We start from the raw sequence: 16,081 nt of genomic DNA, 5'->3' as shown, positions 1-16,081 counted from the left end.
AACTGATGATGGTCGAAGTAGAGAGGATATAAAATGTAGACTGGCAATGGCAAGGAAAGCGTTTCTGAAGAAGAGAAATTTGTTAACATCGAGTATAGATTTAAGTGCCAGGAAGTCATTTCTGAAAGTATTTGTATGGAGTGTAGCCACGTATGGAAGTGAAACATGGACGATAAGTAGTTTGTACAAGAAGAGAATAGAAGCTTTCGAAATGTGGTGCTACAGAAGAATGCTGAAGATTAGATGGGTAGATCACATAACTAATGAGGAAGTATTGAATAGGATTGGGGAGAAGAGAAGTTTCTGGCACAACTTGACTAGAAGAAGGGATCGGTTGGTAGGACATGTTCTGAGGCATCAAGGGATCACCAATTTAGTATTGGAGGGTAGCGTGGAGGGTAAAAATCGTAGAGGCAGATCAAGAGATGAATACACTAAACAAATTCAGAAGGATGTAGGTTGCAGTAGGTACTGGGAGATAGAAGAAGCTTGCACAGGATAGAGTAGCATGGAGAGCTGCATCAAACCAGTCTCAGGACTGAAGACAACAACAACAACAACAACAACAACAACAACAACATCATATGCCGTGTAGTTATTTCATTCTTATCGAAATACAGAAAATGTATCTCCACATACCTTTCTAATTTCTCAGATTTTTACTTTAATGATTTGCAACTGATGTTCGTATCAAGGTGTATAACTCAGCTGTCTGACTTCTCGGAATACGACGACTCTCTAAGAGCGTTAAATTTGCGTGTGATGAGCAACTTGTGTTCATGAAAAACTTGTGATGAACCATTCGTTTAGACTTCAATGTGCTTTGAAGGAAGAGCTATGCAGTATACTGTTCAACTTCCTTCGGCTTAAATTTCCGAAATATTTTATAATCAATCCTAATACACAATTTGCTTGAGGTTATCTTCTGAGTACAAATGATTACCGACTATATTTTACACAGATGACTGATATAATCGACGAATTTATGACAGTTATTTCCTTACCATTATTAAGAAATCTCCAAACCTCTTTACTGACTGGTCAGGAGCAGAGTACACTGAAGCTGTCAGACTTGAACATGTATCCGTGCTATTCACTGCAGAAGTGTCACGTTTGTTAGTCAAACTATGTAGATTGAAAATTTCTAATTTTTTTAATTCATAGATTGACAGTCTCTTAGACAACTAGACTTTCTTATCCATAGTTACACGTGGTACACAAATCATTCGTGTAAATTAGACGAGGCAGTAGGAATAACTTTGGGAAGGCAACTAAAATCAAATATATTTTGGACGTAGTCTTTATTTATATATTTTCATCAATGTGACAGGTCAATTACTATCTGTCGTGAAAAAACAACTGTGATGGCATATTGCCTCTGAAGGTGCGACCACTAACTCACTTCTTTGTGTAACAGTGATTCAGGTAGATATTCTCTTTGGATAACAGTTTTCACACTAAATTCTTTTTAACAGAACACACAAAAATAATTCTCTTACATACAAGGTATCAACGAACTGATTATCATACATATTTACAAAACGATATTGACTGACTAATTATTAGTTACATGTTCATACAATGTAGCATTAATAAATTCCGAAGAACGTGCATTATCTAAAACTCTACTTATAGAGCAGGCAAAATAGTAATTTTCGTTGCACATCATTTCTAAGATTATCACCTACGGGTGATCAACAGATTTACCCGACAGAACTTTCAGTCCCAAGAGTAGTTTTACTGATGCTAGAGTCAACAGAAATGTTTAGATTTAAGTTTAGAATGATGTCAATAAGCGTGTTTTTCACGCACACTATATAGTTTGTTCACATTCATTAAATAGCACACGGTAGTGGTTCGTTACATAGCAGTAGTAAATTATCTTGCCCGTAATTATGCTTTCAAAACTTTCAGCACCTATTGTGTCACTTTCCTCAGCTTGAAAATCAGGAAATATACTTCCATTCGAGTACGAGTGACCGTATTGGTCTAGCGGGTAGCGTGTTGCACTGCAGTCCTGGAGGTCCCAGCTTCTATCCCGGGTAGAAGCGGGGAGTTTCCAGTCTCTCCAGGGTGGTCCCAGATCCACTCAGACTGTTACCAAATTGATTACGGGGAAGCTTTCTCGGGTGGGTAAAACGCGTCCGGGGCGACGGGCTCGTCACCCTCCACCTTATAGTTCCGCAGCGAACGAAACGGTGCAGTAAGATCAGGAACACGTTCACGGGTTTAGCCCCACAGATTTTACCGTTACTTGACTAGACAGACAGTATGGTGACGATTAGATTAGTTTCTGAAGATAGTTACTCAAATCTGCAGCCAAGCTGAGTCGTCCAATGCATGAGATGTTTTAGAAACTGTTGCATTCCAGCCGATTTAAAACTTAGTAGCTGGTCTAATAACAGAAGATAAACAGTGTGTGTATCTGGATGCTATAATAGTCAACATAGGAGCCAGGTTTTTTTTTTCAGGTGGCGATAAATGACAGCAACCAGCCTGTCTGGAATTTCGTTTTAAATATCAAATCAAAGTCAAAAAAGTACCTTCTTTTGAAAAAACACTTTTCTACGATATATTTGCAAATATGCTTCTCACCAATTCTGTTTGGTATTAAATACCATTAATCAGGTATCTACACAAAGGAACAGTGACGTTTTTGCAAAGCATACGAGAGAAGATTACTGTAAAGTGAACCTCGTTAACTTCAGCAGTGGCAAGTGAGAAGTCTGAGCTCCCTAAGAGGGACAAGCGACCATAACCAAGGGAGAGCACTTGCTACAACCACATTTGTCATAAATAATGTTTGCTATTATAGTAGCTAATGTCTCAAACTCTTTTTCCCAGAAAACTGAAGAGGGTTCAGAGTCATTTTAATTTTATTACAAAACGTGCAATAACTGCGTAACAGATATAAGATATTGAAATATTGTTATGTAACCAACAGAGGCAAGTGCTAATATATTACGATGAGAATGTTTGTGAAAAAGCAGCGACAGTAGCAAGGACACGCTTCAGAATGATGTGAGGGGATGTCTCTAGTCAGTCTTAATAACCTCTACTGTCCGTAAGCTTCATAGCAGCAACACCGCAAGAAAATTCGCAACATTGTTTAGGATGTGGAACGACCGGCTTGTAGTGTATTCACAGACATACTTGCTCATCAGTACGTAAACATTTCTTTGAGTAGTAAAATGTTCAGAAACGGTAGGGAGGAGGGCGGAAAAAGTAGTCACTGAAACTTCAGCTTATGACTGTTTTGATTCATTCTGTGACCTAATGCATTTCCATTAAAGAACGTGCAAGTTGTAAGCTTCCATTCGTTTAGCTGAAGGAGGGTGGAGAGTGATACAGAATGGTGCTACAGAATCAGTGGCAGTGCCTACCTATCTGCAGATGGAGCTACCGGTAGCAGTTTTGGTCTAGCTGAAACAGCACAGAACTCGGGAACACCGTTGACTCAGCTGAAAGCACTTGTCCGCGGAGGCCAGGCGGGAGTTCAGAGGAAGGGCTCGACCCAGTAGCGCACGAGCGGCGCCGAGTTGCGGTCGCCGCGCAGCACGCGGCTGCGGTGCTTCACGTCCTTGGGCTTGAGCACGCTGCGGTGGTTGGAGAGCAGCCGGCTGGGAGTGAGGATGGCCTTCTGGCTGAGCCCGGTCGCCTCCAGGAAGCTCTCGTAGGAGTCGCGCTGCTGCTGCAGCTGCGCCGGCGACGGCGACGGCGGCGCGCGGGCCTCCTCGGCGCCGTCGCCGTCTGCGCGGCCCACGTCGACGTCCACCTCCTCCAGCCGGAACTCCTCGAAGTTGCTCCGCAGCAGCGAGTCGTCACCCACCATCGCCTGCTCCTGCCGGCACACACACACCAATCACATACTTGGCAGACAGTGTAAGCTTTCTCCCGAGAAAATTTGCACGTAGGCTGGATAAAAAGTAGTGACAACACGGCCGTCACGTGATGGATGGGAGTCACACGGCATGCCCGCTCGCTGTAATTGATAGCAGAAAGTCAGCTGAAGTAGTGCAGTGGGCGGCGACGGCTGTGCGAGTCAGCTGCTGCGTCTGAAAGTGCGGGAGGGCAGTTCAAGCGTCCTGACAGCATGTTTAGGAAACACGAATAACGTGCGTGATCGAGATTGAACTGGCACGTGGTCACAGCGCACAACAAGGTTTCCTTCTGGCACTGCATCCCATCACGCAGCGTGACAATGGACTTTTGCACACGACGAACCCCGTGCAGAAGCTCCTGCGTGTGTGGGGGTGAGAGATACTGAAACATCCACCCTATTTACCCGATATGAGTCTGTGCTATTACGACCTGTTCGCCAAAATGAAGAAACCGCCACAACAAAAGAGAAGACGACATCCGTGCCATGTTATGGTTTTAGGGGGCAAAACTGCTACGGTCATTAGCGCCCGGTCTGTGTCTTAGGAAAAGGTAAAAAAACCAAACTGGAAACCAGCTGCAATGGGAGCGAAACTCAAAAAATGGGGAAACTAAAAAAGGAAGGAAAGCTTAAAAAAACACTACAGAAGGGTTTGTCCCCAAAAAGAGCTTCAAATGACTGACGTCATGTCATACACTAAAACTCGAGAACGCGATCGGCTGAGCGCGTGTCATCTGCTAAAATGGAAGATATATCATGCGACAGCTGTAGACGGGCGCGTAACGGAGTAAAATAGGGGCACTCAAGTAAAAGGTGTCTCACCGTCCACAGTTGAGAGCAATGGGGACAAAGCGGGGGAGGATCGCCACTTAAAAGATGTCGATGGCTAAAAAGACAGTGCCCTATCCAGAGTCCAGTTAAAATTACCTCCTCCCGACGACGAGTTCGGGAGGAAGAGGTCCAAGCACAGGGAAGAGTTTTCATGTCCCGCAATTTATTATTGGGAAGTGTCGACCAATGTGCATGCCATAAAAGAGCAACACGACGACATAAAACACTCTGTAGATCGGCGAAGGGAACCATGGGAACAGCAGGCTGAAGAAGAGAGACTGCAGCCTTGGTCGCTATATCGGCCGCCTCGTTTCCACAGATCCCACCATGTCCTGGGATCCAGAGGAACGCCACAGAGACGCACCCCAAGTGGAGCAAGTGGAGGCAGTCCTGAATCCGGTGGACCAGAGGGTGGACAGGGTAGAGAGCTGAGAGAATCTGAACAGATAACATACTGTATCCGCTGATGGCGACGGATGTATTGGACAGCCTGGAGAACAGCGTAAAACTCCGCAGTAAAACCGAACACCGGTCGGGAAGCCGAAATCGATTAGGGGTGTCGCCAACAATATAGGCGCTCCCAACACCAAATGGTGTTTTTGAGCCATCAGTGTAAATGTGTCATCCTTCATTTGTGCGCATAGAGCAGCAAATTCCCGACGATAAACAAGAGAAGGGGGTACCATCCTTGGGAAACTGACAAAGGTCACGGAGCAGGCAGGTCCGGGGCAGGAGCCAAGGCGGTGCTGTATCCCAAGTTGTCAAGAAAGTTTTAGGAAAGTGGCAGGAAAGAGAACGTAGCAGTTGACGGAAGCGGACTCCCGGTGGTAGCAGAGAGGAAGGGCGGCCTGCATACCCTAAATCCAAGGAGGCGTCGAAAAAAAATGTCATGGGCCGGATTAGCAGGTATGGAAGACAGATGGCTAGCATAACGGCTCAGAAGGACAGCTCGCCGACTGACAGCATAAAGGCTTTCCACAGGGCTGGTGTAAAAAGCTCCAGACGCTAAACATAATCCACGGTGGTGGACAGAGTCGAGACGCCGAAGAATAGACGGCCGAGCAGAGGAGAAGAGTAAACTATGCTTCCATAGTCCAATTTCGAGGGCACTAAGGTGCGATAGAGGCGGAGAAGGACCACTCGGTCCGCTGCCCAGGAGGTACCATTCAGGACACGGAGGGTGTTGAGGGAGCGCATACAGCGAGCCGAAAGATAGGAAACGTGGGAGGACCAGCACAATTTTCTGTCAAACATAAGACCCAAGAATTTAGCGACGTCCGCGAACGAAAGTTTGACAGGGCCTAGATGTAAGGAAGGTGGAAGAAACTCCGTACGATTGTTTACTTCTGTCTTTGAAAGTGTGAACGTGGCAATGATAATATTGGGGAGTGAAAGGTTATCTATATTCTTGGAGATGAGCTCTGTCTATGCAACTAAATGAGAAGTTTTTTTATGCCATACCCATGTCACGTTTTTTTTTTATTTGTGAGACATCTTCAGTGGCCTGAGCACGTGTTTATGTATATAAAAACTACTTTATCTATTGATTACACATGTTACAGTGTCACAGTTCTTTTTCTTACTGTTATCTCAGAATCAATCTTATAGAACTTGTGCTCTAGATGTTATTTGGTTCTACTAATGATTTTTGTGTTATTTCCATATGTGTCGTTCGTTCTACAATGTACTCTGTTGGCCTATGTACACCAAGTTTAGATTATAGGCGTTTTCGTACACATTTCTTGTTTTTTCCATTCGCCTTTCGTTTATGTTTGTATGTAGTGTGATATTGGAAGAATTTTTTTGAAAATTTACGTGCCTGTGATGGTGAGGTGTTACTTATCCTCCCACCACAAACACTTAAATCTTTCATTGGTATTCCCTCCACTCAAAATTCTCCCCTTTTCGCGGAGAAGGCCTCACTCCACACTAACACACGCACATACAAATAATATCGAACTACATAAAAAACACAAAAAAGGCGAACGAAAAAACACTAACAATTTTCTACATTATATACAGCGTATTCGCATAATCATCACACGTTGAAAGTGTTGTTTTCAACTGAAATGTGTACGAAAACGGCAAAAAATCTGACATCTTGGCGTATACAGGCCAACTTAATACAACTTCAGGGCGATACACATGAAATATCACAAAACCGTAAGTAGAACGAAATATTAGCTCAGACTTACGAAACTTGAGCTCCAAAATTCCTTTCTTACCCAACAGTAAGAGTAACAAAACACTAATATATTAATATACACGGAATCATTGTATAATTCAGTTATACACCAAAAAAAGACCTATGTATTATAGGTCACTGCACACGCCTTACAAACAGAAAGAAGCGAAACACGTATAATACAAGACAGACTTATTTAATTGCATACACGGACCACATTTCCAAGAACATAGAAGAAACTAAGGATTAAGGAGCGACGGGGAACATGAAGAAAGCTGTTTATCTGCAGTTTGTACAAAAAACCTACTGCATTTGGAAGAGATGAAGGACACGAAAGGGAATCGGTAGTTTAGAAGGGATTGAGACTTGAATGTAGCCTATCTCCAGTGCTATTCGATCTGCACATTAAGCAAACGACATTTAGGAAGAAAGTAGTGTGAGAAGAAATTAAAAGTTTCAAGTTTACTGATGACATTGTCATTATGCGTGGGACAGCGAAGAACAGTTGAGCATAGTGAGTACGGTCTTCAAAGGAGGTTATAAGATAGACATTATCAAAAGTAAAACAAGGGCCATGGAATGTAATCTAATTAAACCATGCGATACTGAGGTAATTAGATTAGGATATGAGAAACGAGAAGTAGACGACTTTTGCTCATCGGAAATAAAAATAACTGAAGACGCCCGAAGTAGAGAAGATATAAAATGCAGACAGGTAATAGCAATAAAAAGTTCCTGAAAGAGAGAAATATATTAACATTGAATATATGTATTTAAATGTCCGGAAGTCTGAATGTATTTGCCTGGATTTTAGCCTTGTACGGTGATTCTGAATCGAAACGGGGAGAAAAATTTATGACAACTTTACTAAAGTAAGGAATCTGTTGACGGACACATTCTGAGGCGTTAAGGAAAAACAGCTTTGTTAATGGAAGTGAGAATAGTGGCTAAAATTTTAGCAAGAGAGCAAGGCTGTAATACAGTAAGCAGATTTAAGTGTGTGTGTGTGTGTGTATGTGTGTGTTGTAGCAAGTTATGGACAGGTGAGGTTTGCATAAGCTAGACAAGTGTGGAGGGCTGCATCGAGTTAGTCTTCCGACTGCAAAGGTGTTGATGACCGAAGTTTTTGATAAGCCTTCGGCAGTGTAGCTAATAATTTAAACCAAGTACTGCACCAATTGTCTTTTTTCATGCGTAGTACGACGTGTTTCAGGAATTTATTACCATTTATAAGTGTGCTGAGAATTTACGCTACTATTGGATGTGACATCTCCATATGTATCCTTGTGGCTGTTTGCCGAAGTTTGGATATGGTCAAGTATGTTCCATTTTAGTCAATTATATCTGTAAATAGGGTGATTCATTATATTTGTAAACAGGATGATTCATAAGGGTTAAGGGATTGGCAGACGAGTCGAAAGTCAAAAACTTCCGAATAGGAACATTTAGTCTTTGAAGTAATCCTGAGCCAATGACAGTTTTGGAACTTCCCGAACAACAAGTACAATTTACGCACACGCACCTCCATGTCAGTGGAGATCATGTACTATTTACTCAACAATGTTGTGCATTATAGGTGTTCAAAATAACCGGCACACAATTCCGGCATTGAAAATTCTGGTGCGACCTACTGATCCATCACGCATCGCACGAACGTCTTCAGACCCTGAAAATGTCCTAGCGAGAAGAGTTAGTTTCTGTTTAACTGGTGTCACGGATACCAGGGGTTAACGACTAAGTAGTTTTGGGTGCACAGAAGCTGTAAATCATGTTTTCTCAACTAAAGGGTGTATGCATTAATTGTCTTTTTTGTTCCGGACATTCCAAAGCTTTCAGTGGCTCAAAATTACTTTTAACACCAGAAGTTCCCATTACAAAGTAACAGCATTTCGACTCCATCAGCTCCAATTTGCGCACAACCTTCGGCATCGGCATTAAGCTGCCCCTTCATTTGGTTACCAGTATGGATCTCCATGGTGCAGGTGACTCGTTCGTTCCTTCTTTCCTTATTAGTTGTTTAGAGCTCACGGGAAATCTTACATAAACAAACAGTGTCTTTAAACCGATTGCGGCATCGTGCAGTGCTTTGAGCAGTAGAAGGTGCAGAGATCAACTTTAAAAATCAGACCGCATAGTTACCACTAAATCGCGCCTGCCGAAACGGAACGGAGAACGCCTTTCGTTGGTGTGTCATACGGAACAAGCTAGTTAGGTAGCTACCAGGGATACCCCCACTGGAAACCACACCAACCAAAAACCACCCACACTTCCTCCAACCCCACCCGAACACCCAACTTCTCTCATTCTCTACAGCTGCTGTGATCTCTCAGTACTGAATCATGTGACCAACAAAATGTTCAGTTTACTGTAGTATAAGCTATGTGCAGAGATGTTTTTGAGTGTGGTATCAGTTGGAAGAAACTTGTACTGTGTGCATTTGGTACAGAAATATCCCATGGCTGCAAAAAATGCAAATAAAATTAATCTAATTGTAAAAAACATCATAATGTAGCTCTAAATACAACATATTTAAATGAGCTGCCAAGAGTCACTAGTGAGCTATCAAAATATGTGGAGTGCACTTTATTGTTATCGTAGACAGCTGTAAACACCTCGGAGGAATAGGTGAAACGTGTTCGGTACACAAATAAAATAAAAACAATAACTGGGGTGAAATGAATGGAAAGGAAACGGGATGGGAAAGAGTTAGGAAGGAAATAATGATTTCCAGCCCCACAGGTCATTGCGGCAATGCAACGGCGGGAGCTCAAAATTTGTGCCGGACCGGGCCTCGAAACCGGATGCTCCGCTTCTCTAGATCGGCTGGCTGCCTTGACCGCCTCGGCCATCTGGACAAGCTTTCTGTCAGACCCAAATTCCCAATTTCTCGCTCGTCGCACTTCAACGGCCTCGGCCCATAAACCCTCTGTTCTTAGATTTCTGATTCCTGTAGGAGTACGGACGTTGCTTGTGCATCCGCACTGAAAATTTTTCATCTAACAGCGTCGCGCACATAGAATCACTATAGATATGAGTGGTGTCTTTTCTGTCTGATACGTGCGTCCGAACTCCTAGCGGCATCGAAAATCTGCGGGCAGGGCGTTAATAGGCGGGAGTCGTTGCGGTGTGGCAAGCAGGAAGTTAGGAATTTGGGTCTGACGGAAAACGTGTCCAGATGGCGGAGACGGTTAAGGCAGCCGTTCTAGAGAAGCGGAACATTCGGGTTGGAGTCCCGATCAGACAAATTTTGAACGCTCGCCGTTGCATTGCCGCAATGCCCTGTCTTTCCCATCCCGTTTCCTTTCCATTCCTTTCGTCCAAATCATTTATGTATATGTAGTAGCTGCTTCACCGCAAGTGTTGGCTGTTCTGTCGGACACGCTCGGCACCGCTCATATGTATAATTCTCTTGCAACTTTCAGTTGCAAGAGAATTTTTTTTTTTAATCCACATGATAAAGCATATCAATCAGCAACTGTGGGGGAAAATGCCTGCATGTCTTAATATGTTTATTTAAAAGTTTAAACTTTTGAAATAGGACTTATCTTTTTGGAACACTGATTTTTAATATCCACAGAACAGTACAGCAGAACTACGTCGAATGATAAAGGGAGTAAAAGAAGACGTTAATTACGATGTATTAAAAAGCTAAAAACCCGCCTCGATTGCGAAAAAAAGTACCTAGTGTTTACCCAGGTTTCGGCGTAGATAACTACACCTTCCTCAGAAGAACAATAAAACCCACAAGTGCCTAAGAAGACCTTTGTCAATGACTAAAAGAACACCATAGCTATACAGTTATAAACGAAAAAGAAAAGGAAAACACAAACAGTACATATGTACAAAGTCAAAACCACTACTTAACTTAATAGTGTACGCTCCAACTCACACCGGCCTATGTTCGATGGGCCATGATCCGCCATAAACCGCAGCTACAAATGGTCGCTCACTTACAAGCACGACCCGCTACCTATGCACATGCGCAAGACAAGTGGAGTTACTTGAATGCACATGCGCATACGAATACGAGAAAGTTTATACATGGGTCAGGGGTAAATAGCCCATATATTCCCAACCGTGGATAAACGTATATAAAAAAAATGGAATTGATAGAATAAGTGACGAGCTAAGTTGGAGGTGAAACCTAAAAATAACCGCACCCGGTTGCTTATGCTAGGAAAGAAACATATATGAAGCTACCTATGACAACAGGAAGAACTCTTAAAAACTATACCTAAAGCCAGTAGTTAGCCTGGGGGAGGGGGGGGGGGGGGGGGACTGAGGGGACGTAATCTAAAGACGTCGTGGTAATAAAGATATAGGAATAAAACTTGAGGTGTTCAACGGGCTAAAATCACTTTCATCGTAAAAGGAAAATGAGGATAAAAAGAAAGATGAACAGCTTGACCAACCGCGCCCTGACCCATGTATAATCTTTCTCGTGTTCGTATGCGCATGCGCTTTCAAGTAACTTCACTTGTCTTGCGCATGTGCATAGGTAGCGGGTCGTGCTTGTAAGTGAGCGACCATTTGTTGCTGCGGTTTATGGCGAGTCATGGCCCATCGAACATAGGCCGGTGTGAGGTGGAGCGTACACTATTAAGTTAAGTAGTGGTTTTGACTTTGTACATATGTACTGTTTGTGTTTTCTTTTCTTTTTCGTTTATAACTGTATAGCTACGGTGTTCTTGTAATCAGTGACAAAGGTCTTCTTAGGCACTTGTAGGTTTTATTGTTCTTCTGAGGAAGGTGTAGTTATCTACGCCGAAACCTGGGTAAACACTAGGTGCTTTTTTCGCAATCGAGGCGGGTTTTTAGTTTTTTAATATATTAACCAACGATTGCCGACGCGCTGCGATGTTGAAGGTTCTATAATTACGATGGGCTGAGTGATTTACGTATTGGTCATATGGCCCAAAATGAGCAGCAGTTACCTGGGCTTGTCCGCGAGTGAGCTCGGTGACGATGCTGCCGCCGGCAGAGCCTGTGATGAGCGAGGAGACAGAGCAGCCGACTCTGATGGCCGAGACGTCGTCCGGCGCCAGCTGGCGCGCAGGCCGCGCCGCGCCAGCCGCTGCCGCTGCGTCGTCGTGCGCGCGCGCCACGGCCAGGCTGCCGTTGCTCAGGATCTGGCGCTGAAGTTGCAGCTGGCGAGGCGCGTAGTAGTCCTGGCCGTATCCCTGCGACATCCCGACGCGCGCTGGCCCCAGCTTGCCCTGGCGCCGCATCAGCAAGAGACTGCCCAGCTGTGGCGGTTTCGGAGGCAGCGCCGGGGGAATAGGTCTCTTGGGCAGCGCCGAGGTCGCCTTGCTGTCCTTCAGACTGCTCGAGCCCGTTTTCTGATCGACACAGCTTAGCTTGTCAACCTCTTTCCGTCCACTGTCTGCCGCCGGGCAATCGTTTGCTACTTTTGTATTTTCTTCCTTCAGAACAGACTTACCCACTTCCTTTTTAAGCGTTTCGACGGACTTCTCATCAATGTGGCGAGCTTCGTTTTTGTCCACCTCTTCCAGTTCCACATTCCTGACCAAAGTGAGACCTTGACTCGACATCATTAAACAGGCTTTTTCTTCCAGATGCTGAGCTTTTGTAGGGGGCGACGGTGTCTTCTCCTTTATTGCCCACCTCATCTGTTCGAGCTTCAGTTCGGTAGCCTTCTTGTGCAATGCTGCTACTTTTTCCACCTCCTTCACAATATCGAATTCCTCCTCATTTTTCTTCTCTGTCAGATTTTCCAGCGTTGCAGCTCCTACAGGTGCCTGAGACTTTTCATTCGCGTTTTCCATAACGCCATCGTGTTCTTCCTGGTCCTCTTGTTCTTCTTCGATGCTGGAGCACGTGTACGTGAATTTCACCCTCCTTTCCTTTTCATTCAGCTTATCCCTGTTAGAGAATTTGTATTCGTGAGCGTCTCCTTCGTCCTGGTCACGAAGTAGTATTTGATTGACACATTCCAGGACAGGATTGTGATTGTACACTTTGTACAGATCTCTGTCCGCAAAATCCCCGTGCCGCCCGAGATAGCTGTGATCGTGCTCCTCCGTCTGGCAACTCTCGTCGCGTTCTTCTTTCAGAATGCTGTTAGTAGGCTCAGCCGGTTTAAGGGCAACAGCAGTGCCACTTTCCGACGTTTTTGAAGAAAGGGACTCCAGTGAATCGTGGTGTCCATTCCATTTCGGAGATTCTTCAGTGGCTAAGGCGGAGCCAGGCGAGTTGGAATTTTCGATGGGTAAAGATAACGTCTTTGTTCTTCTCGCTGCTCTACGTAGCCTTGCAATCTCTAGCGCCTGTAAGAAAGAAAATACAGTTATTCTCATAACTTATAGAATTACTGTATCAATAGCCATATGTAGTACTGGCAAATGACGGTGAATTACACAAAACCTCCCGCTGTTCGAACCATTACTTTTGAGTAAACAATCAACTGGACAATACTAAACTGCTTCTTACTCTGCCCAGATGTGTCATGAATCCGTACTTTTACTACTGACAAGTGTGAAGTACCATCTCAAGTAGTTCTTCCTTGCCACACTGTATGAAAGGAAGTATACATATCCTCTATGGTACGGTGCTGTCATAGCCAAACACGTGGAAGTGACCCTTTACTGAAATTGTACGTTTCATTATACTCGCAACCGAGTCTTAAAGGAAAATATTTATGTAGCACTGGAATTTCTCTGTCTCTGACTTAAAATCTTGCAATGGAGACTGTTGAAACTTATTTCTTTCTGCACATTGTTATCTATCGTCCGGATTTAACACATGAGCTGCTAAAACGTCTTAGTAATAAGTTACCAACTTACTACCGTAGAAGATAAGCTGTAAAGTACCGTGATTTAGAGTCAAGGATGCTGATCAGAAGGATGCAGTCTGATCGATCATTCAGAAAGGATGGAAAGATTGTCTTCATGTGGGATGGATGTATTCTGGACATAGAGAATGATGTTCAAATGTTCAAATGTGTGTGAAATCTTATGGGACTTAACTGCTAAAGTCATCTGTCCCTAAGCTTACACACTACTTAACCTAAATTATCCTAAGGACAAACACACACACCCATGCCCGTGGGAGGACTCGAACCTCCGCCGGGACCATCCGCACAGTCCATGACTGCAGCGCCTGAGACCGCTGGGCTAATCCCGCGTGGCATAGAGAATGATAAGGCTGTTCAGAGGTTCATGTATTTCTGCTAACACGTTCCTAGTCGAAGATAGATTACACTGTTACTTCAGTAATTCTTCCCATAGTTTCACATTTTCAATTCGTGATGCGTGCAAACAGATTAACCCGACGAGATCCTAATCTTTGACATTTTATCCGCATAGTATTTCCAATAAATTATTCATCAAATAATTACTTATTCAGATGAATTGTCTGTTTACTCTCAGATTGCAGAGAGAATGTTACAGAGTATCTATTTCTAGTAACTGCGTCTGTTCTGTTAGAAATGCTGGAAGACAAATGAACGCAAATCAAAAGTCAAGGACCTAGTCTTGTAATAAAAATATTGCAAGGGATACATTTCCCTGGATTCGAAAATTTGCGAAAATAGCTTCTGTAATTACGGACAATGGACAGGGCTGACTCGTAGCGAATCAACAAATTCTGTAGTTTTCTTTAGCGAACTATAGAATAAATCACATTACAAAATGATAAACGCAAATTGCTCGCTAATTTATCGCCATTGTCTGTCTTTACAAATGTATATGGAGAATGTATTAAAAGTTGTGATTGCAGTGCAGATAGGGTTAAAGTGCCCAAATTATGACGTCATCAGTCTCTCCTGCCCATAAGCGTCAAGCTGGGGAACGTCCCCGACAGTAAGGACACAGTCAAAGCCTGAAGAACCCAATAGTAACAGAGTATCAATAAATCCGCTAGACAGAAGCAAGAAGTAGTGAGAAAGCGGTGAGTGTGTAGGTGGGTGAGTTTCTCCGCGCAGAAAGCAGTTGGAGGCCCCTGGGACATGTCATGTGATGTGAGACGCATCCTCTGTATTCGACCAGTGTTTCCTCACTCTCCATTATCACAAGAAAAACTAGAATGCAAAAAGTTAATGTAATCTCAAGAGAGATGACAGTAACAAACTACAGCCGTAAAAAAATAAGAAGAATTAAAGAGGTGGGAAGAGCAGGATCAGGCCGGGCCACTGGGCAACGGCAACCATGGGCCCCCTGGGTTGGAGCAGGTGACGGGGAACCTCAAAAGGATGACGAGGGCAATGTGCCCTACCTCACAGAGAGGAATTTAAACATGGGAAAAACGTAAAACTCTAACAGCTGGTGTGGCATCGTCCGCTAGCACTAGAGGCAGTGTGTCAGCAAGTTGAAGGTTTCGCTGTAAGGTTATCAAATTGGGGCAGTCCAGTACCACGTGGGCCACCATCAGACAGACGCCAAACCGACAGTGAGGTGGTGCCTCATGTCGCATGACTTGACTGTAGGCGAGCTTTTTGTGGCCAATGCGAAGTCAATGAAACTGTAGATTTTCTGTGAAAAATCACGAAGGGAATACTACCAGTGGTCGTGGTCCACCTTCCTGCTAGTAGTACAGAGAAACCAGGTCACAGCTATTCGTGTTCCGAGCCTCAAACTGACGAAAGGTCTGGTACCAGAACCCCAACCTCCTAAATTGACATTCTGGTAGCTTACGTGGCTAAATGGTCAGGTCGTTCGTTCCCTACGACCCTAATGTGACCTGTGGTCCAGACAAAGACGACCGACCATCCAGCTTGATGAGAATCAGACAGGAGATACGGGATGGTGACAACCATTGGATGTCGAGTGTAGCAACAGTCGATAGCGAGAAGACTACTTTGGGTGGGACGGCCGATTAAGAACGTACCGCCAGTGCAAGAATCAAGAACAAAAGTGACAGAGGACTCACATGATGTCCAACAATTCTGCAGTGAAAGCACTGCATCCGCTCGACAGGGAAATTAGTTCACTGTACCTTGCACGTGTCGGCAAAACCAGTTCGTCTGTCGACCATAGAGCCGTCAGTGTATACCACTTTGTAACCCAGAAATGAAGGACAGCCAGGAACAAATGGCGAGAAACCATGGGGTCAAATCAGCCTTTTGGTTCAAAGAATAGGTCGAGACAGATCCGATGCCGCGGTACACATCCTGAGGGTGCACGCGATTGTTCAAATATGGTTCAAATGTCTCTGAGTACTATGGGACT

General features: G+C 44.1%; 1 protein-coding gene across 1 annotated transcript in view; it reads right to left on the bottom strand.

The window, feature by feature from the left end:
* Positions 1-1,284: 1,284 nt before the first annotated feature.
* The window catches only part of LOC124721360, a 216,279-nt gene continuing 201,482 nt past the window's right edge, over positions 1,285-16,081 (bottom strand). The window contains exons 4-5 of the mRNA XM_047246294.1: positions 11,831-13,183; positions 1,285-3,841 (exon numbers count right to left, since the gene is read on the bottom strand). Of these exons, the coding sequence (XP_047102250.1) occupies positions 3,497-3,841; positions 11,831-13,183 (1,698 nt within the window). The 3' untranslated portion in view covers positions 1,285-3,496. The remainder of the gene's footprint in view (positions 3,842-11,830; positions 13,184-16,081) is intronic.

This window comes from Schistocerca piceifrons, chromosome X (genome assembly GCF_021461385.2).
Source record: "Schistocerca piceifrons isolate TAMUIC-IGC-003096 chromosome X, iqSchPice1.1, whole genome shotgun sequence".
Taxonomy (NCBI): Eukaryota; Metazoa; Arthropoda; class Insecta; order Orthoptera; family Acrididae; genus Schistocerca; species Schistocerca piceifrons.
The sequence above is the reverse complement of the archived record's forward strand: the minus strand, read 5'-3'. Positions and strand labels throughout refer to the sequence as shown.